This window comes from Netta rufina (genome assembly GCF_964035555.1).
Source record: "Netta rufina genome assembly, chromosome: 1".
In the NCBI taxonomy this organism is placed as follows: Eukaryota; Metazoa; Chordata; class Aves; order Anseriformes; family Anatidae; genus Netta; species Netta rufina.
The window spans coordinates 147753207-147778830 of NC_140123.1; the positions used below are offsets into that span (position 1 = coordinate 147753207).

General features: G+C 41.2%; 1 protein-coding gene across 1 annotated transcript in view; it reads left to right on the forward strand.

Moving 5' to 3' along the window:
- TBXAS1 (thromboxane A synthase 1) overlaps positions 1-25624 on the forward strand; it is a gene marked incomplete at its 3' end in the record, with an annotated part of 227332 nt that overhangs the window by 57206 nt on the left and 144502 nt on the right. Inside the window, exon 3 of the mRNA XM_084281641.1 lies at positions 19588-19640. Coding sequence (XP_084137767.1) covers positions 19588-19640 — 53 coding nt within the window. The remainder of the gene's footprint in view (positions 1-19587; positions 19641-25624) is intronic.

Genomic DNA, 25624 nt, shown 5'->3' on the forward strand with positions numbered 1-25624 from the left:
CTTTCCAATCATGCTCCCAGCTTTCCCCAGACTCCCAGAGTGATTTTGGGCAAGTTTGACTGGGACAAAGACTCCTTATTTTCTGAATAAGCAGATCCACTTCTTTTGTTTCACCTTGTGCCTCTTTTTACCCACCCACAAAATGGCTGGCATAGATGGTGTTCTGGTACATACATCTTGGTGTTGTTTTTATGTTGTTGTTGTTTGTTTCTTTGTTTTTCATCATGTTATGGTGAAACACTCTGATTGATGCCTAAGTGACTTCTCTAGGGACTTTTCTGTGGTAAATCTGGGGACATTGATATCACTGCTGTCTCTAATAGACTGGTCAGTTTGCAGGCAGGAGGAAATTTAATGATCCATCAATAGACACAGACCAAAGAGAGCTGTGAATCAATGCCAGCCTGAGCTCTGGTCTATAAATGAAGATGTCTGAATAAGGTGAGTCCCCAAGATCACCGTGCTGATGGACATTTCTCTGCTATTCCATTCCATCCTTGACCAAAATCATTGCCTTTTTTATTATTATTATTTTGTGTGTGTGTGTGTGTGTGTCAATGGAGAAATGGCTACCCAATATCCAAATATCCATCAAAGTAGAGGTCTGCATCGTTAAAATGGCATCTTGCTGCTAGGAGTGGTTTAGGGGAAGTTTGCCATACATTGTGCCTCTTGGAGACTGTATTTGCAAGTTCATCACAGCAAATTCCAGAGTGTTATCAGTAGCCTACTCTTTAAGAAGTGTATACTGCTAGGTTAAAGCTAGCTCTGGCATGAAATCTAGCATCAGAGAACATAAAACAGGTGTCCTACATAGTAGTTGGGTTAAGGAAATTAAAATAATGCAGAGTTTGAATGGTAGCAGCATATAGATAGACCCAGTGTAACTGTTCAAACTGGAATTTTCCTTGGACTCTGTGGTCATGCAAAGGATTTAAGATTCCTGCAAGAAATATGGACCTTAACCTTGAAGAGCGGCTTCATAGTGATGTGACTGAACAAGAGGACTTCGAGCTGCGGTGGTAAAATTTAATGGACTTCTACACATGGCCTTAAAAAAACAGGAATATTTCTTAGATCTGATTGCCTTCTATTCAGTTTTGGCTAAATTTACATCAGTGCTGGCTTGGAGGGAATTGGATTGGAGTAAACACAAAATCTGCGATTCCTTGAAATTAAAACAGAAAGCAATAGACTCGGTGCTGCAGTAAGAGCAATCGCTGTTGTTTTAGATGAAGTTGTAACTTGTTCATATTGCATGTAGATCTGGAGTTTAGCAGTATCATATGCTGCTCACCTTCCTATTGTGATGTGTAGAAATCCACATTCAGAAAAAAAAGTTCTTCCATGACAGCAGCATCAGTACTTAGAATGATGGCCAGGTATCAGTTGTAATGCTAAAATTATAGCCAGCTCAGATTGGTTGTTGAGAATAGTCGTTATCCATGAGCCAACAAATTTAGCTGAGTCTTAACTTCATTAGCAGTGTCTAAATGCATTAGCCATATGCTCCTCAGCATATGGGTAAATACATAACAATTTATTTTCATTAGGGTTTTCTTGCAAGTGCTGCTAACCAAAGCTCCACTAGAAATGTTTATAGCATGACACGTCTCTTCAAATAAGAAGCTGGCCTTCTGCATATCAAGTCATCCTGAAAGGGTAGCAAACAAATACTTCCCCTGCCCTTTTCTGAAGTAGGAAGGTACAGCTGCTGTACATCTGATCTGCTGCAACTAGCTGTGCTCAGTTTTATGTTCAAATGAGTGTTAGAAGGCTCTGGAGAACTGCCTGTTCAAACACGTGCCATTAAATCCCCGGTATTCCTTGTGTGCTGTTCTCTGTCTGACTACAGTGCACTTTGGGTGTACCACCTCCATTTGGCTGAGGGAACAGTTCCTGAAATTAGGTCTTAGTCTTGATCCTTAGTCAAATGGATGCAGTGTTGGGAAGGACAGCCCAAGTTTGCAGAATGGGCACTGGCACAGAGCCATGAGGGCTTAAGTGTCTGTGGTACGGGTACAAAGCAGTTGTTGCACGCTTGGGCTTTTGTTATATTGTCAAAAATAGGTGAAATGTTTGAAATTTTTTGACAAATATTTATGTAGTTTAATCCAGATATTAAAATTGCCTAGGTAGATACGGAGATGTAAGAAAGGGCCAATGTTGTCTGGGTGCTATAAAGTTCAAAAGTAATCTAACTCTCCACATACTCAGAGGCCTCAGAACTTGTCTAAGTGTAGACAATAAAGTGAAACCAGAATCGACCAGATTTGCACTTGAATCAGGTTTGTTTGAGGAAGAAAAAAGCAGTTTTTCAACAGGAAGTCTAAACAAACCTATGTACTTTAAAACCAGGTATCTCAAATTGCTACTGGCTTTTCTTTCTGCTTTCACTTTGCCATGCAGTGGAATGATTGATACAGTCACGGGGTATCCTTGTACTTTTTAACTTTTCATTTTATTTCCTTGCTATTATCTTTCCATTTTGTAATTCTTAAACATTTCGTGACTATTACGTGATTTCTAATGATATACAGGGAAAAGTGAAAAATTATATTGGGACACTTCTAAATATTCAGGCAAAAGAAAAAAACAGCAACCTGCTCAACAAACGTTCTTCTTGTCATGGTGAAATGGAATTGCGAATGAGACTTACAAGCAAGAGAAAAAGACATTGAGTCCTAGATATAAGTTCTAAAATATTTCCAAATATATTGATAATAAATGCTGTGGGGTGGGGGAGCAAAACATTAAAATAAATGTAAATTACTCTTTACTTTTTTTTGTCACATTCTATAGGTGTTGTCCCAAGTATCTGATGACCTTTTCCAATTCTAGGAAAGTCAAACTTCCCAAAGTCTTCATCATTTTGGCTTTTATTTGGTTTTATGTCTATATATTGAAACAGCAGGTGGGAAGCCCTGGATGGGATAAAACACCTTGTGGCTTTGCAGGGTAGTTAGTCTAGGAAATATGTACAAAGAGGTATGAACAAGAAATTGGTGATTGATACATGAATTTTACAAGGGTTACAGCTTGCAAAGTGGTGAACAAATCCGCTTTGATAGGTTAATACTCAAGAACATATAATGTTCTGTGAAAAACATGAGGCAAAGCAGCTGGGGAAGGGTGGCATTTGAGTTATCCTTCTTCATGCTGCACATGTGAGGACAGTCTTGGACAGGATCACCTTGCAGGCAAGGAGTGGTGGCAAAGCCTCCGTATCACACACAAGAAGGGAATTGGAGACCTTCGAGAGGGAAAAAGATGCAGTTGGTGACCTTATACTAAGGGTCTCCATTTTAATAAAGACTCTCATATAGTTCATGACAGACAGAATTAGGAACCATGCAAGTATCTTGTAGTTATATTTGTGTTTATATTTTTCTCTGTATTCCCCCCCTCCCCCCCCAGTGCCCCAGGGAACCATCTCAGAGACCTCATAAATGTGAGATTTCATTTTCTAATGCTATTTCATTTCCTGGATGGAGGACCTGCCACAAGAAGACCAGACCTCAAATTATAATAGCCCTATAAATAACTCCCTAAGGCAAAAGGGAAAAAGAAAGCCTTTGAAAGACAACTGCAGATACAAACATGGAGGTGTTTGGGTTCTTGCAGAACCAGACGAAGAAGCTCCTAATTAGGACATCATTTATTTAGTGTAAGGTTAGTGGGCTTTTTGGGTTTCCGTGTTGTTTATCTCTGTGCTCTGTTTACTTAAACAGAGCATCTCAAAAGTTCTGAGGCGTTTTGCTCAAGTTTAATTTTCTACAGTGTTTTGGTGTCTTTTGGCCTGTCTTTAGAGCCTGCTAGAAAACGGAGTTCCCAGGTAAAATTGAAAATGATCAAACTGACTAAAAAAACTACAAATCGATAAAAAATAGTTTGAAATTGCAACTTTCTTCTTTCTGCGTGAAATCATTTTATTTCAGAAGACCCAGACCCAGGCTGTCTGCCTGCTTTCCACTGGAAATCTGTGCAGAATTGGCACATTGACTAGAATAAAAACATTCCCGAGGAATCGGCATGTTCTGTCAAAACATTTGAACAGCTCCCGTCTCCCTGAGCACAGCACTGTTACGGAGCCTGCAAAGGGAGCTCTGAGACTGCGACGCGGCTGTGCTGGCTCCTCTTCCAGCCTCCCGGCTCAGATCCACCTTTTTGCATAGTTATGGGCAAAGCGCTGTAGGTTAAGTTATATTTTGCTGTAGTGGGAGCAGGGAAGGAGGTCTGTGAGAGCCTTTTGCATCCTGATGTGACCTGTGGAAAGGCTGAAGATGAGTGTGGTCTTTGTGCTTTCTCCGTTCTTGCAAAAGCAGCGTTTATATGTGCGGAGAAGTGAGGAAGGTGAAGCTGTGGGACCCCAGTACCTTCCTAGAGCAGCTTGGGTCAGCATAGTGGCCAAGGCCAGCTGGGCTGGCAAGGCTGAGCTCTAGGGGCAGGGTTCTGCTGTGGGGGATGCCTCTGTGTGGTGCCCCTTGCTGCTGTACGGCTCTCTACTATGCGTGAGTCCAGCCAAACAGCAAAGTTTGATCTTTGTGTCGTGGAGTAACAGTGAGTTTTCTTGTGGATACCTTTTGGGACTTGGATTGATAAAAAAAATTATGATAATAAAAAAGGTAATCTGACTAGAAGATGATACATAGCAATTACAGAATGTAACTAAGCGAAGTGTGTCTAGTGTCCATCCACACAGCAGGACACTGAGTGCTTTACTTTTGCTAACTATCTTACTCCTTCAGCACTGAGGTGAACAGGTCTCACTGGTGGGTTCTACTCAATACAAATGAGCATGAAAACCAGGCCTGCAGCCAATTTACCAGAGGTGCTGTCTGTCTGTTGTTGAGACTAGTTGCTTGGGAATGTAATTTTATCATTCTTGTTACCAAAACTGTTATCCCTGACTGACCACAGCTAAATTAGTTTTTATTTTTGCACAATTTCTGTGTAGTTGTGTGATAATTCATTCTGGGGGACAGCATGTAGTCAGTGGTTTGAACCAAATGAAGTTTTTCTTTATATTGGAAACAATGATGTGTACTAAGCAATGCTTTGCTGTGCCAGTGAACTAGCAGATGGTGCCTTTAAGGCTGCTCATGTGACAATAGCCCGTCTGAATGAGTATCCTACCTACTTTTCTAAACCCTGTCTGGCAGAAAAATCCTTTATAAGGTAGCATAACAGTAAACAAGGTGCAAAGGCAAGCAGCTAAACGCATGTGCTTGTCTCGTACACCGTAGCGCATGTCCATGCAGTTCAGAGGCTTTTTGATAAAAGCGGCATCATTCAGGAACATGATGGAAGAGAATGATCTATGCCATGCAGGCCAGGGAGGGCAAAGGTGGCTTATAAACAATCCCTGCCTCTGTTTGGGTTAGTGGCAGCACGGCGATCTTGTAGGGGGTGGGATGTGAATGTGAATTCCTAACTCTTTTACTTATCCCCTGGGCCAGAAGAGCCAGATGTGTTGCACAGGCAACAAATTTAATCTGTGAATGATCATTCCTGATGGATTCCCTCCATTCAGTCCAAAAGTTACATTACTGGGCCACAGCCCACTTCAAGTAGACAGACAAGACCACCCAATCTGATGCCTTTAGGGAAGGGAGAAGGTGGAATTACCGTAATGAATAACTTTATGCAAGCAGTTGTACACACTGTGGCCAAAGTTCATATACTGGTGCCTAATCCAGCTAAAGGAACACGGGAACCTAAGTCTAACTGCATGACTCTCCTAAGTTAATAGGTGTTGTTACCTTCATGTGCTGCTATAACTCCTCTTATTTAATTACCCCATGTTTAGTACTCTGCACTTGTAAATTCTGGCTCGAGCATAAACCATGCTGACAAAAGTATGTTCACCTCTGCAACTGAGGGGAAGGGAATTTACTATTCCCACAGTCGTATGGGGGGAGAAAAACCAGTGAAAATCCTTCTGTGGACAACTGTGGGAAATATATGTTAAAAGGCTTTGAGACCTCGCACAATGATGAGCTCAGCTATTTGTGTGAGAGGTAACTGGCTGAAACAACCTTGTTAGAACCGAAGTCTCTTAACGTACTGTATTACTGCCTTCCAAAGGTCTGACAGACTCAGATTCTTGCAGGCTCACCACTGTCCAAACACAGCAGTAGTTGCTTGATTTGCAAAAAGCTCATCATCTGCAGAGGCAGACCTGGAAGAGAGGTTCTGGCAGTTCTGTAGGTGAAGAAATTGAGGGCTCTGGCTACACCAGTTTTGCTGTACCACCCCTTGAGACCAACAGCCGAGTGTCTGCTGTCTTTGGCCATGGGAGCAGCTAGTGATCGACTCCTCCAAGACTGCAGAGAGAGGCTGTGGCAAGGCTGTAAGCTGCATTTGCATCCAGTGGGCTCTTGCTCAGCACCTCAACCACCGCTGACTTCTCAGAGCCTCTTGTTGCTGCAGGAACAGTTTATATTACACAGAGGAGGATAATGGCTCAAAACATCTCCGCTGGAATAAATAAGCATCTTAAGTTGAGAGTTCAAACACAACTCGCTTTTCCGCTCCTTCCCTAGTCAGGCTGGTTATTTTTGTTTGGCTTTGGAAAAAAATATGAATAAGTGTTAAATTCATGTTTAAAAGATTGCCTCTCTTCAGAGAAATTTGTTATCCTTTTTCTCATTTTCAACAAGGAAAACTTGCTTTTGCAGCAGAGATTTTGACATTAAGTGTCTTGATAGAAAAATAGGCGTGAGATGGATTGCAATCTATTGCCTCAAGACTTTGCCAATCATAAACTAAAATCAGTTAATGCATTGAGTTAAATCTTGCTATGTTGTGAAATGTGCTAGTAGTATTAAAAAAATCAATCCAGAAAATATATTGATCATATTATCTCCATAGCAACAAACAATAATGGGATAACGTTAGCTTAATAATTGTGCTTTGTGAAAACCTTTCAGAATAATTACTGCATTGTGGTCTTTTCACCATGTGGAATGTAATAATGTTTCTTCCTTGACTGCAGTCACCATCAGCACTGCGTCAAGAGATGCTGTTTTTGTGTGCATGCATATGTATCCATGGGTAATTTTGCTCCGGGTGAAACAATTTAGCTGACTATTTTGGGACCCATTTTTAAATGGTCAAGACCACTAATTGGCAATTGTTTTCCGTGTGGTTTGTTTTCCCCCCACCTCCTCCAACAACTGGCTACTGTAAAAAGAGGCCGTTAACATTCTTCCTCCTGCCTCTCTCTTTACACCCAGCAAAGGTTTTGGCACCTAACCAAGCTAAATGTCCAGCTACTATGTTAAAGATTTGGGGGAGAGAGGAAAACCCTGCTCTAAAGCCACTGCATCAAAGCTGTAGATTTAATTGAATTTAATCTGTCAGCCTCTAGAAATAACCTGTTCCACAGGAGCAGAGATAGCTGTCTGTGTTCTGGAGGATATGATTCTCTTTGGCATCCTGCATTGTCATATAATTAACCTGGGGCTGTTCTTAATGAGCATATAGAAATTCTAATACATGTGTATGAGCACAACAGTTTTAGCCTGAAATTTAGTGGGGTAGTGAGGGATAGATTCTTACACTCTTCATCGGGGCCTTGGTTTTTATTTTTACTTCCAGATTGACCCCATAATTTTGCATCTGAATTAAAAAGAGGTACTGACCCAAGACTTCTGAAGAGGCCAAGTTTTTAGAATAATCAAAACAAACAACAACAACAAAAAAAAACAACTTAATCCCTGGAGTATAAGCAGCCCTAAGCTGTCCTGTCCTTATGAAAACCCTCAGGGGCTTTACAGTGATTCAGGAGTCCATTCACTTTCTGGTCATGCTGTGGCATTTCCTGATGTTTTGTCCAAGGGCTGGGTTTAGAGGTTGGCTAGTCAAGAGCAAGCTTCTGCCATTTCTTTTATCAGCAGGAGCTTCCTTGTAGCTTTGGTAGGGTGTCCTGCTTCCCTCAGTGGTCTGGTGGGATGCCCCTTTACTTCCCAGGGCATAAGCCTTATTCTCCAGCATTGACTCCTCCAGCCCTTTTTCTGGAGGACAAACCAGAGACTAACAGTGATGTTAGGTTAAGTTTTTAGCATAATATCTTAACGCTGCAGCTTATTATTTCAGGTCTAAATTCCAAACAGAATTTCTCTTTCTAATATCAATAAATTTGGATTCTTACTGTTTACCAGATCGTACTCCCTTTTTCTTTGAGGACCTGCAGGAGGAAGCCCTTACCTTGGAACTGCTGATGAGCATTATAGGACCGCCTTGGAGCCAGGAATGTCCAAACCCTCAGCTCTGTCAGGGATGGCAATTTGGTACTGTATCCGTAAGAAATGCAGCACAGTGCAAGAGCAGACGGTTCTCAGTTTGAGATGATGTCTTCATCAGGAGCTTGCTTATGCTGCTGTTCCCTGCACCTCGTTTTCCTCTACAGTCCCTCCAGGTTGTTGCTTTACAGGGAGGGTGTAAAGGAGGAATTGTCTCCTGTCCCAGGCAGTGCTTACTTTCTGTCAGTGGCCTCTAGGAACAGAGCTAACTCACAGGGAAGGGAAGAGCAGTGGTTGCTCTCAGCTTTGTGCCTTGTGCCAAAGCATCCAATTATTTGGCCACTGAATGGGGGTGCCAAGTGTTTCTCTTCTCCTCTGGGTGCAGGTGAAAGCAACTGTGACAGGGCAGCTAAATGCATCAGTTCTGTGGAAAATACCTGCTATTTGCAGGTGTGTTGTCATTCATTCATTCAAAAAAAAAAAAAAAAAAATGGTTTGGACAGATTGACAAGGTGCACTTGAAGCTATGACTGTGCCTTTGCTGTGGTGCCCTGTGCTCGCTTTGGGTCCTAGCCTTGCTGATTGTGAGATCCGTCCCAAATTTTTGCTCCACTGAAGCCTCCTGTGTAGTTTCCTTGTGCTATCCCAGCTCTTGCTGTTCTCCCTGATTCTCTCCCCAGCCTGTGCTGGGCTTGGCACTGTGTGTTTCAGTCTGCCTTGTTCCAGGGAGGCCCAGTGTGGCTTTCCAGTGCATCTGTTCTCTGTGCTTGGATCCCACCAGCTACCACCTGGGTGGCTTGGGTCTTGAACAGTGGTTGGCTTCAGAACAGAACGTGAAAAGTAACTTACCTTAGGAAAACAAGGAGATTTTATTGAAATAATTATTTTAGGCTAGGCAAAGAGTCAACTGTGTGGTTTGATGTGGCTTTTGGGGCTGCAGCTTGTCTTATTCCAGAAGGAATAAAACTATTCCGTTCTGCATAGGATCTCACAACACGTTTCTGTCTGTAGTAGTTTAGGCTAAGGCTGTCCTACCTGGTCGACTGTGTGTCTGGGAGCAGGATGGAGCACATAAAGTGTTTGTTCACATGGCTAGGGTGAAAGATGCTCATAGCTCAGCAGCCACATGCCCCTTTGTACCCTGCTGAACGTATGGGCTCACCTTGGGGCTTGTGTGTGTCAAGCTGATTTGTCAGCCCTTAGCCTCGTGGCTTTTCCAGAGGTGCCATATGATAGATAGGAGCAAAAATGGCTTTGTCCAAGCTACAGATAGCAGCATGCTTGGTTCTGCATCAGAGGGCACTGCAATCTATAGGGACATTTTTCTGCTTTCATGCTTGAGAGCCTGCATCCATACAAGGTGGGAATTCAGCAAGAGGAAGCTGGGCTTGTCCAGCTATGTTAAAATACGGAAGTAGTCCCGCTATCCTCCAGTAATGCATTAAGTGGCATGATTAATGTGTCACATGTAATGCTCTTTCCAGCTCTCTGCCCTTGATGAAATACTCTGCGTGTAGTGCAGTGCTTTGATTTGGGCACTGGTTTGTGTGCTAGAGTTGGCACAACATATGATCAAAATCTGGGAGCCGAACGTGGATGGAGCTTGTGATAATCTTTAGTTCCTTCAGATTTTTTTTATAGTTTCAGACTTGATGGTTACAGATAATTAAGTGATATTGATTTTTATAATCAATTCATAAACCACAGCAGAGACCCCTGGCCCTCTGCAAGGGAAATGTCTCTGAGGAGGCTGAGATATTATCACCCACTGAATGAGTAATGTTGCTTCCTAAAGCTGAGGGTTTTCTTGAAATCCACCTGTCTAAATAATACCTGCTTGGGTGCTAGTGAGTTAAGGTGATATGAGATAGCCCAGAGTTTGAATCAGAAAAGGGCTTAAGCACTGTGACTCCAGTTCTGTAGATGAAGAAATAAGATTTGCATATGGATGTGTAACTTTTCCAGTATTTTTTTTCAGTCTGTTTGCCCTCTGTGGTGCCAAAGAGAAACTGTTGCACAATGGGATTGGTTAATGCCTTTTATCCTGAAAAATGACATTTTCATAACCTAGTGGAATCTGTTATTGCTGGAGCTGAGAAGGGGAACACTCTTCTGTAGTAGAGAAAATACCTGAAGGAAAAGAAAGTCCCTGCCTCCCTTTCTTGGGAAAGAAGTCAACTTTCATTTCTCCAGATGCCAACTTGTTGCCCCCTAAAACAGTACTGCATTGTCAGAGTATTCCCAAAATGTTTGTTTCCAATAGATTTAACTGGCATGTCTGCCTGTCTGTCCTCCAAGAAGAAGCTCTCATTTGTTTAGATCATGCAATTGCTGTTTTGCTCCTCTTAAGGGAGGCCAGCAAAGAAAAGTAATAAAACTCATTCACCATTAGTGATGTACTGAATGCTTACGCTAATCCATCTGAGAGCCATTGAGCGCACAGTGAAAATACACATTGCAATGGTCTTCTATTGCACAATGAATTCCCTCCTATAGAGAGCACTGTAATTCTCTGTATTCCTGTTGTAATTTGAGGATGTAGTAATATTAAGAAAGGCAACAAAGACAGTTAGTGATCCAGTGGAATTACGTACAAGAAGAGAGAAAATCTTATTGTGTGGGAGAGAATTGTCTTCTTTCCAAACTGAGTGCAACTTAGAAGAGATTTAGTTGAAATTACACAGTCTAGTAAAAACAAGATCCATCATTCATTTCTCTCTCTTTTTTCCAATTTCTTGACTTCTTATAAATGTATATTTATCACAGGATCACAAATTGCCGTTTGTCTGTAAGACCTCATAGAGCCTTTCATGAACAAACATTGCACAAATTGTATTTCTCTTTGTACATGTCTTCATAATAACATGTTTTCTATTTTTGATAAAGGTTCCCAGAAGCTTGCATAGATGTCTTCTGTGACATTTGCTATTCAATAAAATAAGGGCCAAGCGGGTTTATATGTTATCTAGACAATAGTCTTAATAAAAATAGTAAAGTTGCAATTACGGCTCTACAGCAGATATAAACAAGGTCTAAGCTAATGGCAGACAACTTCCAAATAGATAAAAGGAAATATGACTTTTGCCAGTGTAATCAGTCTGGAGAATTCATCACTGCAAGAATCAGGGAGTCAAATACAGCAGCTGGAATAATTTGGGGGTCTGAGTAATTTTATGACTAATTACATTTATAGCTATGCATATTATGATAAGAGTAATTGAATCCAAGCTAATAGTTGGGTGAGGAAGAAACCTATTTAAAACATTTTAGAGTTAACTGCGTATTTGTTGGTGGTGTTTTGTTTTTTTTCCTCTTGCTTTTCTCTGAAGCCTCAGACATGTGATATGTCTGAATGTTCAGAAATAGATCAAATTTGTTGATATTCCTGTCTCATTTCTATCTATGCTGTCTGTGTTTCAGTGGCAGAGAAGGAATGGGTTTGTAAGACATCAAGAAGGACTGAGGAACTTGCAACTCATCTCTGGCTCTGCCATTGACTTCTTGCATGGCATTTGGCAAATTGCTTAATCTCGTGTACGTCCAATTCCCCACCTGTGACAGATGGGCACTTACCATCCCAGAGATGTTGTGGAAATGAACTTTGTAAAGTGAAATGAGATTGAAAGTAGAAAGACAAAAGGAAAGTGAAAATCTTATTGCAGCAGGCCAAGTTAATATTTGAGGCCATATCTACGTGGGAATGCTTTGGAAAGTTAAGCTGAATCAACTAGAAATGTGATTGCACTGTGCATATATGAAATTTTCACTAGAGAGGAGTCTCTTTTATTCTGGAAGTGGCTGTATGACACCTTAAGGAGCATAGGACCAGAATAGATGCGCTGGGTTATTGATCCTTCACTCTGTTTTTCTAAGTATTCCCATCCAGCCATGTCCTCTGCATCAAAAACCTCCTCGAGGTTCCTGCCTCCAGTATTCTGGCTGCGAGGCTGTTCTAAAATCTTACTACTTTGATAGTCTGTAACTTTCATCTAATTGCTAGCAACATTTATCTACGGCCAGTTTATATTCATTTGATCTTTTAGTAATGCAGGCCTTTATATTAAATAGATATTTTCCTTCCCTGATGATTACTCCCAGTACATTTATAGACAGCAAGCATATCTCCTCCCTTTGGTCTGCTAAAATGAACCTTTGGTTTGCTAAAATGAACTCTCCTAATTACTACTTGTAAGACAGGCCTTCCGTTCCCCGAGGATCCTTGTAACCCTTCTCTCGACTTGTTCCGTTTTTAATTCATTCCTTTTGAATGTGGCTCATCAGATTTGCATGCAGCATTCCAGAGAAAGCATACCCCAGATTTGCTGCGATTATATTTTTCACCGTGCTTGTTGTTCATTGTTATCCTGTGGTTGATGTGTCTATCTGAGGGTTTCCTTCTCCATCGTTTTCAAACGATCTGTTATTGCAGAAAGTCTTGGAGATAATGTAGTCCCTCTGAGGGCATGAAGTCTTGCTTTGAAGTAAAGGCTCTCATTCATTGCTGCTGTTCAGGTTCTTCAGCTCATCCAGTTCTTCTGATCTGACAGTCTCAATCTACTTGCTGAAGATGTCTTTCACCACAGATTCATGAGCACACTTGGCTAAAGTCTGTCTGCTTTCCTTGCCGAAGTCAAGTCCTCAAAACACTGAGCAAAGTTTGTCCCAAGCCTGACCCCTGAGACACTTATGGATCTCCTCCTTTCATGCCTGTACTCTTTTTCCTCATCCCAGTCCATACTAATTTCTCTGTATGCCCCAGATCGAATGTATTACCGACGTGTACATCTTCCAAAGTACTCTTACCTGCAAAATGTGTTATCTTCCCAAAGAAGGATACACAGGGTATATCCAATTTTTCATTCCTCTCTCTGATGCTCTTCCATTAGGTATTTCTGGCAAAGCAGGGATGCCAGGTTGTTGCCAGTGGGCCAGAAGTGGTGCACAAGGGAATGTTAACCAACTGCAGCTGCTCTGTGCAGCCATGCCTCTTAGGCAGTGCTGGGGCTTACAACTTAGATGTTAAAACATGTAGCGGTGCGTGTGAGAAAATTTGAGGACTGCGTGTGTTCCATGCACTGAGAAATCCTGCATGCTATTGAGGTCAGGCTTGCAATTGTGTATTTACTTGCTTGGCTTCCCTTCTCTCCTGCTGTCTCTTCGGTTACCAGCCTATTCGAATCAGCCATTAACCTGGTTAATGGGGAGAGACAGCAAATACCAGGAAGGATGATGTGCTTTTCTTAATTCCCTCTTGGAAACCTGACTGTTTTAAACTGTAAATGTCTCAAGTAAGGGCTGAAAAGGGTCCAAAACATGTCTAGCCTTTGTAATGCAGGCACACCCAGGCAGAGGAGAACAGGAAGAAGCTGTTTTCTCCTTGGGACTTTACTGGGAAGAGATCTTTGGGGGTGAAAGGGTAGTGCCTTGCCAAAACTGCCCCGATGGCTTCGAGCTGGTCGTGTGTGCAGGCTGTGGGGTGGGGAACTGGCATGACTGAAGTGTATTGTGCCATCTGATTCTTTGAGATGACTCAGTCATCAAAAAGATGAGTTGAGGCCCCTGGCCTCTCTGACCAAGGAGCTCGGACAGGTTTTCCAGACTCTGATATGCGAGCTGTTCATTGAAGATGGCAAGAGCTAGCACAGCACACAAACAGGAACCTGCCAACTTATTTTTTTCCTTAAGACCTGAAAAGGTAAAAGAAGAAAATATACAATTAAAAAAATTACCTGAACTAAATACCAAACAAATTATATAATGAGAACACATTGTCCACATTTTCATATGCAGATTCAATTAGTGTTCAGTTAATTAGCCTTTACAGATGAGGATTAACTTAATTACATAACACTAACCTCTCTTAATAACTATTAAGGGTAGGAAGGCTGCTTTTAATAAATTTGGAAGGGGCTATATGTGTTTTTTAAAATCTGAAATGGCATACACATAAATTAAACCAAATTACACACAAAGGACAGCTATTAAGGGCAACGATCAAAAGAAACAAACTATGTACATGGCTTGAAATCAGGCTGGTTAGAAGTTCATGCTGTTCTCCTCCTTATCTGCTGGCATCCTAGTGTTTTCACTGGGATTATTACTGGAGATGATGTACAATCTAGGGGTCATTCCTTCAAAGTGGGCTGCAGTCAGATACCAGTTTGCTCTAATTAAATGTTAGCTTGTGTTTTGAAAAATATATATCTATATATTGATTAGGGGACTAGGCTGTTAGCACTTACAAGTAGTCCAAGGAAAAAAGGCACACAAAGGCCATTGAATAGTAAAAATCCCATCTATAAATGTTGTCATTCACTGCCATTATGTACTATAAGTAAATGTATAGATTTTTATTTTTTTTTTTCTCTTGACGGGAGGTGTGGGTGCTCAAACACTGGTATTTCAGCTAATATCATAGTGAAACAGAACATCACTCCTGACTACAGGGAGGTGAGGGTGGGGGATGGAGCATATATGGGACTACTAATTGGGATGTGACATCTTTGGCTTCCAAGTCACGGGTTTGAATCCAGGCTGTTTTGGCAAGGGGCCTTGGGGTGAACCAACCTAGGTGAAATGAGTTGGTGCTGCCGGTCCAGATCCCTGTGAGTGGGTAACACATCAGGTAACACCACCACTGGCATCCTCAAGCAAAGAGGTGCTCATGTGTGCAAATACCACCTTGCTCCCAGCCCCAGTGCTCTTTTAAGGTCAGGGTTGAGATGCACATTGCTGCTTAGTAGCCCTCACTGCTTTCTGGTATTGACTTTTCTAGAGTCCATATTTTGAGCTACTATCAGGAGCATTTTCTGGATACCAGCAATGTAGTCCCCTTGAAACAATTTTATCTAGTGACCCTTACAGACTCTAGCTACGTTCGTGTAATTTATTTTCCAGCTGCAGCAAGCTGAAATTTTACAAAGCATCTTTCATGCACTTTGGGTCACCTTAAGCTTAAGTTTAAGCTTAAAGTCACATAAGTCCTTATTTTCAGCTCATGAGATTTGCAGGTATTGAGCAACTACTGAAAATAAGTCTGATAAGCCCCATGCTGACACAGTTTAATATCTTTATCAATGACGTAGACTGTGGGATCAAGTGCACCCTCAGCAACTTTGCAGACAACACCAAGCTGAGTGGTGCACTCAATACTCCAGAAGGAAGGGGCACCATCCAAAGGGACCTGGACAAGCTTAAGAAGTGCGCCCCTGTGAATCTAATGAGGTTCAACAAGTCCAAGTGCAAGGTGCTGCACCTAGGTTGGGACAATCCCAGACGTGAGTACAGACTGGGAGAACCCAGTGAGAGCAGCCCAGCAGGGAAGGACCTGGGGGTTCTGCTGGATGAAAAGCTTGACATAAGCAAGCAGTGTGTGCTTGCAGCCCAGGCCAGCAAGTGGAGGGAGGGGATTGTCCCCCTCTACTCTGTCCTTGTGAGGCCCCACTTGGAAAGGAGGAAGTTCTTCACTCAGGGTGGTGTGGCACAGGAATGGGCTGCCCAGAGAGATTGTGGATGCCCCGACCCTGGAGGTGTTCAAGGCTGAATAGGGCCCTGGGCAACCTGATCTGGTGAGTTGCATCTCTGTTCATGGCAGGGTTGAAATTAGATGATCTTTAGGGTCCCTTCCAACCCAATCAGTTCTATGATGATTATGTGTTAGATACCCCCAAAATTAAAATGCGTAATGCTACTAGATGTTTCTGAAAACTTTGGTTAAGTGCCTACACCCATTTTCAGCAAGGAGGGAAGATGACTGCTGCAGATTTTTGAGACTGTGAGGCACTAGCAAGGTGAATATGCAATAAGGAGGATATTGCTGAAGGATCCATCTTGGAATGGCAGAATCTATTGAAAAAAGGGATGGGGGTACTTGAGCACCCCCCAGTCCCTTTTTGAAGCCCTTTGATTTGCATGCTGTACAGGCTGAAGTTTCAGTACCCAGTGTCTTGAGATAGATGGTTGGCAGAGGCCAGATTTTGCTCCCGCTGATGCAAACTCAAATCCTTTTTCCTTCCATAGGGGTTGCATCTGCATCCCTAAGAGCAGGATTTGGCCTTGCGAGTGGTTCTGCCCACAGATGCAGCCGATGATGCATGCTCAAAGGAAGGGGAGAATGCAAATTCCCTGTAGGGAGGCAACTGCCAGCCATGTAAACAAAGAAGCCTTCTGGGTGTGCAGCAGTCAGCCCACTTGAGCTGCTGTTTCCATGGTGTACCAGATGCTATAAAACATGCTTTCTTCAGGGGAAAAAAGCTTTTCGTACTCCTGCATTATCTTGTTTGATAATGCACTGTCATCAAGCTGGTACCTCGCTGTAGGAGCCGCATGCAGCAAGTCGTTCCTCCCTGCCCTGCCCTAACCCTTCTCTGAGTTGTTGTTGATGATGACAATTCATATTCTGCAGCTTCCAGACAAAGAGAAGGTCAAGTGATTTTTCTGTCTTGGAACAGCATTACTTACTACATTTTTACACTTCATTGTTACCAATCTCTGTTTAATGTGCTATAGTTCCTCCTGATGTGCATGGTGTCATCTCATAATATAGTGCATTGTTTTGCTATTTGGTTTCTTTCTGTTTTCCTTTTATTAAAAAAAAAAAAAAAAAAAAAAAAAAAGAAAAGAACCAAAAACATCTGTTTCCATTTTTTCCCTGTTCTCTATTCCCTAACCCCCACATTGCATCATTTTAGCTCCTGACTTATGGCCATTTAAACCACTGGGTACATGTCCAGCAGGCACAATTTCTGAGTTTGCTTCCTCATCATTGTGCTCACCCACTGGGTGGTCTTTGGGAGTTGAGGAGAGGTCTCTTACCTCCATTTTCATCTAGAACAGTTGCTGGCATTGGTCAGATATTCAGTTATCCTGTAAGCATTAAGTACAATTGCAACTGTAAACCTGGACAAACCTGCAATGATGACCCTTGGAGGAGATTAACAGTAGCTAGTGTTTAAAAAGAAATTAAAATTATAATAATAATAATAATAAAAGTTGCCAGTAGCAGTTATGAGGCTTGCTGTACTTCAAACACAACTCGCAAGTGGAGGTTTTCAAGATACCTGTCTACTGGAAGCCATGTTCAGAGATGATGCTGTAAATCTGTCAGGGCTTTGTGGATGTGGCATGTCCCCTGGCCCAGGAAAGTGGGCTGAGCACAGGCCTGGTTCTGCCATGCCACTGCCAGGCTTTACCTAAAAATCTTGCAGGGACTTCAGATAAGGCTGTTGATTTTGATTTATAGTTGCATATTATAACTGAATAAAAAAGAAACACTAAAAAATCTGAAGTTTTTATCAACTGTAATGAGGCTTTCTTCATCAACACTTTCTTCTTCCCCCTCCACCTTTCTCCTTCGCCTTCTCTTTCCCTCTCAACAGCATCTCCGGACCACATCCCTGGTCTTGTCCCGCTGTGTTGCAGACAGGGATGCACACACGTCTTGGCCATGCTCTGGCCACCGACACCTCTCAGGGTCCCTCACATGCAATGTGGTGGTGTTTCACCTGGTGAGATGTGCAGCTGGGTGCTCACCACACTGTACCTGCCCTCAGAGCAGGGCCAAGACAGAGTGGCTGGTGGGGACAGGCACAGCAGGGCAGGACATCCGAGTGACCAGGGCTGTGGGGAACAGGGGCTTCTGCTGCTCCCAAAGGTGCTTTTTTGTGGCCTCTCCTCATTACTTTTCAACTCCCTTCCTCCCCCCATCCTGCAGGTTTGTGCTTCTCACTTTGTGGAGGGAGGAAAATAGGTAAATAAGTTAATTTTAACTCAGTGCACTCATTTAGGAGGCCTGGAGGTGGAAGAGCAGTTACTGGTTAACAGGCCTGCTCTGAAACGTGTTCTGCCTGACGCCACAGTAGCAAGCCAGAAGTGCTTCCAAGAAGTCAGATTTCTGGAAGGTTTCTTCACTGAATTGCTTAAAGCACAGGCGTCTTGTAAATAAAGAGAGCAGCTGGTAGGTGCAGGGAGGGCAATACATGCTCGTCTCTTCATGGTCCAGGGCAAAGCTTAGCCAGGGGGCTTGGGCTGCAGCTCGGGGTCTCCCTCCCTGATGAAGGCCCAGGCTAGGAGGAAAGTGGGCTGAGCACAGGCCTGGTTCTGCCATGCCACCGCTGTGCTTTACCTCACATGCTGCCCTGGTGTGTTCATGTGGGCTGGGGATGCTCCCCTGAGCAATGTGGCCAGTGTGGGCTGATGAGCTGGGCCACGTAGTTTGCTTATTTGGGTTCTAAGTTAACACCTAAGGGTGATAAACGAGGCAAATACCTTTCATTACCAGAGTTTTTGTTTGTTTGTTTAGTGTGATAAAATGCTCTCAGTGCATTAACAGGTTACGCGGTCTTGTTTATTTATGACTGTGGTTTATGTATTTATAACGGTTCATATCGTTCTAGCTAACATTCTTTAGTATGTCTTAAAAATAAGTAAGCTTCAATATCAGGCCTAAGTATTCTATTTTGTTAGTTTTCTCCAAAGAATGAAGATAGATCATAATAGCCTTCCTTGAATTAATATAAATGCAGATTAATGCAGTCAAATATGTTATTTTTCCAAAGACGAGTTACAAACACAATGCAGGATGATTTTCAAGTATTGCAGTTTTGTTAAAACAGATTTCTTTATATTCGCTTTTGGGGATAATTTTTACACACCTTCTTTCAGATTAATCAATTTAAATTCATTTAGGACACTAACAATTTAGCACAGAGGCAGACATGTTTATATAAATGGATACCAATTTTCATCAATTATGAAAATGAAACACAGTGAAAATTCTAAAAGTTTGTTAAAATACATCTGCTTACTATTCTGCAGAATCTCCCAGGGGACTGCCTTGTGCTAAACTCCAATTTTGCTGGGTTGTTTTGTTTTTAGTTACATTATTCAAAAAAAAAATCCCCACCGCCACCAACAAAAAAAACAACCCACAACCTTTTCAACATTCCCTCTGTTTCTCTAGTGTGTTATAAGTCATACTTATTCTGTTATTAATTTCTATGTCAGTTTTTCCATCCACACACGTATCAGAATAAGATTATGAGTCAGGACTCTGATCATGAAATTAATCAAAAATATTGTGAAATGGTAACATATTTCAGATTGTAAAGCTCTGAAAACATATTAATGGCTTTCCAGATTTTCCTTTTCCTTCAATCATCATTTGTAGACTCTCCTTTCAGAGATGGACAATAAGAGAAAGATGAGATTATTGGCTAATGCAGTGTCTCTCTTAGTTGAGGTTCAGAGCTTTGATGTGAGTGTTAGCAATACTGTGTAACAGGGTTTCTGGGTTTCTGTTAAGCACTGTTCTAAAATACTGTGATGTTTTTCTTTTACCCAGGGCTTTTGGGAAAACCATACAAAACTCATAAAGGAGTATGGACCTGTTTGTGGGTAAGCTTAGTTGTACCTTCAGCTGTCTGCTTTTGTGGGTCTTGCTGTTTGCTTTGGTTTGGGTTTGTTAGGTGGGAGAGGAGAATATACCACAATAAGATGCTCATTGAAATGCAAAGTGCAGTATTTCAGTCTGGGTGATAGAGGTAGAGGCTGTTTGATCACATGCAGAAAGTAGTCTTGGTTTATTTTAGTTCAGCATTTAGTGCTGGACTCCTTTCCAATATTAATTATTAATTATATAATATGAATATTAATTTAATTAATTATTAATTAAAGTTTTTTTTTTCAGAACTATACAAAGCTACCAGCACCAATATTCTCTTTATATTTATAATTAAATAATTACAACATATATACATATAATTACAACATATTATAATGTATTCTTTATATTTATGCGAAGATCAGAAATAATAATTTAATGTCTTAAAACAAACAAATAAACAAAACCAAAACCTAGTTTATGAAATAGTGTGAATTTGGTTCAGCTATAGCTGGCTATCTTTACGCAAAAATACTAAACTTAAAATACAATGAAGTACAGTTTAGAAATGAGGCATTCATTTCTCTATATCTCAGCTGTGCTCCCTTAGCGGGTTATTCAGAGTAAAGAGGTTTTAAGTGTATTTCTTCATCCAGCACTTCCACATTTCTGTGATCTTTATTCCTTTTCTGAGAACTACTTTCCTGTTGTCATTGCTTTAAGTGGAAATGCACTTATTTCACGGTAACTTCTATTGTTTTGGTGAGTTGGTATTTCTAGCATAATTATTACTTCAATAGATAAGTATCGAGCAATGTCCATGAAGTAAAGACAAGATCAAAATTTTTTCCTGTGTTCTCCAGGGGTTTTATGAAACTCTGTAAAAGAGCATATATGAACGTGTGTATGTATTTGTTTAAAAATACTATAAATGCACTTTGGATATTCTTCCAGCCAAAAAAGCTCTATCAAAAGGAAGTCAGACTCAGCCATACAAAGCATTTGATGCTCCAGTCACAGCCTTCTTGTGGCATTTATGCTCAGCCCTAAGGACAAAGTGCTGCAAGAAGCAGTAGAAATAATGAATTCCAAGGGTTAGGCACTTGTCTAAGAGGAAATAATACATTGTCTTAGCTGGCCAGGAATGGAGAAATATATTCATTAACACTGTGGCAATTTGTATGTTGTGTAACAAATGCAAAAGGACTGAGGCTTATTATCTCCGTGACCTTTGGTGTGATGCCCTTAAATGACAATAATGCAAGAACAGTGGCATTCATTGCTCAGTGTATTTCCCTCCTTATTAATATCATGCCTATTTTTTCTGAGCTGGACTTGAGACAAGTTGCTATTTAGTCATCTGTCTGTCCGTTTGGCCAGGCAGAGGCAATGTCATGGGAGAAAGAGGTGTGTAATTTCCGTCTGTGAGTGGATAGATAGAAAGTTTCATTTCTCCCATCTACCCATAGTTGACAGGGAATGAAACCTCTGGGACACCGCATGGGCTGCAAAGCTGGACGGTGGTGGTAGTGGTCAGCCAGGACAGCTCTGCTTCCCTGCGATCCAGTAGGTAGGAGGAGTAAGCAGATTGAGCATAACCACATACCATTTATTTTGTGCTTGGAAAATTTAATTTGTGAGGGATCCGGGATATTGGCAGAGAATAAATACTGCTTTTGATATCTCTCAGGAAAACGAAGCTAGGCTCATACATTGCTGTGCTTGAGGTAAGCTTGATTTGTAGTTGAAGGAAAGCATTTTCAAACTTTACTTGTTGAGCTGGTGTTCAATAGATGTGTGTATGTGTCGGGGGGTGTTTATCACAGTCCTGTCAATTAAAGAAATTCCTTCTCTGTGCATCTGTGTGATTCTTTCTGTGGTTCTTTGAAATAGGCAGTAAATGGTAGGTGTGTTTATGTGCACGGCCCCAGCGAAGTATTGGATCTGGCAGTTGGGAGAAGATGTGGCATTTTGCTTTTTCCAGATTGAAAACTGCTTTCCAATAAGCATAAAGAGCAATGATCTTTATTTCTACAGTGGTGAAGTGAGTTGAATACAAATCTTTGGAACTGAAGCCTTTTTTTTCTTTCTAAGGTCACTTGAATAGTCTGAATGATACCATCACAACTGTTTTCTTTTGTGTGTGAATTGGTTTCCTTGACAACAGGATGTCAAATCAACTTTTCAGCTTTAATCAAGTCAAAACAATATATCCCTTCCATTCCAAAAGGCCTCAAGTCGTAGAGAATTATTTCAAGTAAGGCTTTTGTAGGTCACAAAAGCATTTTTTTCTTTCGCTTCCGTGTGCTGATCCAAAGGAGAGGTGATGGTATTACTCTTTTATATAGAGAGACAATGCAAATTGTCTTTGGATGTGTGTGTGTGCTGTGCAAACTGTCTGTTTTCATATAGAGGTGGCCCAAGATGGAGGCCAAGTGGGAAACAAACAGCTCTCGCTCGGTGCAAAAGCAGAGTTGGAACAAAGGGAATTCAAGCCACTGACATAGCTTTTGAGTAGAACATGCAACAGAATGGTAGTTTTTGGTTCAGCTATATTTTGGAGCACCTTCTATATAAGAAATCTCTCCTCTAAAATTTACGTGCTGGTTCCCATACCAAAAAAAAAAAAAAAAAGAAAAAAAAAGTGAAAGACATCCTGTTTGGAAAGCAATCTAGTCTTGGTTTCTGTGGAACTTAGTGATTTCTGTCACTTATTTTTTGGATGTACTCTTGTTTTGATGCTTCGTTTTCACCCTACAATATCCAGTTGTTCCATTTCAATTGCAGGCTTTGACTACTGGTGAGAAATAGGTGGTAAGAGGAGGCAGGGAAACAAAGAACTTCTGATGAGAAATGAATAGGACAAGCATACTTGATAGAGTAAGAAAAGTGATTGCTACAACATTAGCAGAGATGTAGTGGCTGAGTTGATTTTACTTTGTATACACACTTTGTATTCATGTAACCACTTAGTGCAGTTGCATTATTATGACTTTACAACGCTGTAAGTGAGTATTAATGATTTGGAGTGGGAAAATAGTGCCAAAATAAGTAACAGACTCTTGGCCCAGCAACACTCCAGCAGTGAATGATCAGAAAATACAATATAGCCACAAGAAAACAGGTGACTGAATGTATTCTGCCTTCAACCATAGCAATACATTTGGACATGGGGAAGAGTATACAAGTTTATAAAATAGACCTCACTCTATGTAATCAAAGAGTAAGAACAGAAGATTGAAATTCAATGTAATTTGTGGGGTGATACTCTTTCTTCATGTCCTTTTGCATCTGAAACAGCTTGCAGCAGATCAAATCCAACTCTTGCTCTTCATTCATTTGAACTCTCAGCTTCAACCTGCTGTGAGAAGTCTGGCCAACTATGTAGTAGAATAAGTGCTAATGATGACAAGAACAATGTAGAAGGAAGAGGTAAAGGGATGAGTCCAAGAGAAGAAAGAATAGGGTTCTTGGATTAAACCAACCTTAGAAAGGAGGTGGCAATCAGGGAGTTTGAGTCCAGTGTTGTTGGGCTGTGTACTGCTAAAGGGAGTCAACAAGCTCGGAATCTGCATCCTCTGATGGCGGGGAGGAATTATGGAGACTGTTTCTGATGAGATCCAGTTGTAAGCCATTCTCAGTCCCCAGTAAAACCACCAGCACCAGATTGCATCTACCCATGCTGAGCTTCTGCTGGGCTCCAGCGCAAGCATCCCAGGATCAGCATAGCATCACAGAAAGATGTCAAGGTGCAGGTAGACAAATGGGTACATGCATGCACTCCTGAAGCGCTTTGTGAAAACACCGATGTGAATGGAGCTCTACTCCCATAAAAAGAGCATCTTGTTTTGCATCAGGTTACTTCAGCACATTTTTAGAGTAATATTCAGAAAGCAACTTAAAATAGTGTAGAAAATTATCTTAAGGTGTTTATGGAATTACACATTGTCTGATCTTTTTTGTTTGTTGGTTTTTGTTTGCTTGGTTTTTGTTGTGGTGGTGTTGTTTTTCCTTAAAGACTTCCTAATATTCCTTGAATGATTTTCTAATAGGTCATTATTGGAACCAAGATCGAGTCTGGTCATTTAAATGGTTGGCTGGTTTAAAGGATTAGGATAGATCATGGAGTCAGTCACTAACTTGAAATGTGTCCAGAGCTTAGTTGTGATGATAAGCTACACTGGCAGTTGACAGCTTTTCAGAAGTCTATGCAGCTGGAGTTTGTTCTGTCTTAATGCTTGACTTCTCCTCTACCCCCCCCCAGAAATGGTTGCTGCAGATGGCAGTAGTTAGCATTTCTGCAGATGAGTCCAGAGCCAAATGGCAGTGGACAAGACACGGGCTTTTTTTACTGCTGTTCCTGGCCTCTGCATCAGGGCTGAGGCACACTGGTTAGTCCCTGCAGAGGTCTGGAGCTTTCCCCTTTTGTGTACAGTACAGGGACGTGCTTTTCTGGGATTTGGAAATCTGGAGCTTGTCATGAGTTGTTATCCTTACCAGCTATGCCTCCTCCAACACCACATTGAGAACCTAAAGTGGACTGGGGCAGGATCTCATCCTGCAAGGAACAACTGATATCTTCATCATGCACTTAATTTACTTGAGGAAGCAGTTTCTTTACTGCCATTTTAATTTCACAAACTTGATCTTTGTTTGTTTGTTTGCTTTGTTGTTGTTATTGTTGTGTTTTACCTCTTGGTTTCTAACCTTATTCTGCTTTATGTGGGAAGAGTAATCCTGGGACGGGTATTCTCATCTTTGTCTCTGAAGACTCATGTAAAGAAATAATTTAGTTTTATGAAACAATCTTATCCTGCTTGATTTCCTCTTTTACACTGGGGCTCTAACGGATTTACCACCTCTCCTGTGGTCCTTCATTTATTTTGATATTTTAAACAATTTACTTTTCGTATTTCAGTTAGAGAAAATCATTCCTGGGCAAGCATAGGGGAGGGAAGAAAAACAGGCTTTCTATTTCTGATCTATAGCTCCTCATAATCTGTCTCACATTTAATCTAATAAAGATTTTTGGTAGCCTCACTTGCCTGGATTTTTATTTTCTTTAGAGCAATACATTTATTTTTATTTTTTTTTTTGGACCAGAGTTGGGTCTTTCATAACCCGTCAAGATTTGTTTATTTTTCTCACATTATCTCCTTCTTTATCTATTGTGATAATGCTCTTTGACTCTGCTGGATTGTTGATCACACCTAGAACTGCTCTTCTGAATTAGTTCTCTTTCCTTTAAATACCTGCAAGCTGTAGACACCGTACAGGAGAACCTTTAAATATGTGCCTAACTTTGAGCACAGGAGCAATCCCATTAAAGTCAATGGTGCTACTCAATGTGCTTTGAGTTAGGCAGAAGTTTATCTACCTTGATGAATCAGGGCAGTAAAAGAAACAATTGCATTTGTGCTTGAAAAATATTGTAACTGCTGTTGGTACACACAAACACCTAGGTTTATTGTAGCTCAAAGAAGTTAATGCGGAGAAAAATATTTCTTCCCCCTCTCCACCCTCTCTTTTGACAGCAGTTTGCATGTAGAAAATTTTATTGTTCCTCTGTGTAATGTGCTAGCTGTTCTCTCTGAAATGGAAGAGATTATCTCAAAAATTGACTGAACAATGGGGGAATCTTAATATTCTTAATTTAAACTCTCAGATTCCCCTCTCACTACTTTTTTAATTAACACTTTTGGAATTAGCTAATTCTTAAAAGTCTTTTTAAGAAGAACACAAGCCTAATGATATTCCTGGCTAAAAATTAGTGCCACGCTACAGTGCTACATCTCCATCCGACTCCTCACACTTAGCCATAATTAGGCACTGGTTACAGTTAGTTCCAATAGTTAAATCAAGCTGCTGTAATAACTTGTGAGTTACTTAGGGGTATATCATCACCAGTCTTTTTTCTCTCGAGCTAATTGGTCATGAAAACATAGCCTTTTGTGGGACTGAAGCCTAGAGATTTACTCAAAAGGTGGCATGTCACGCT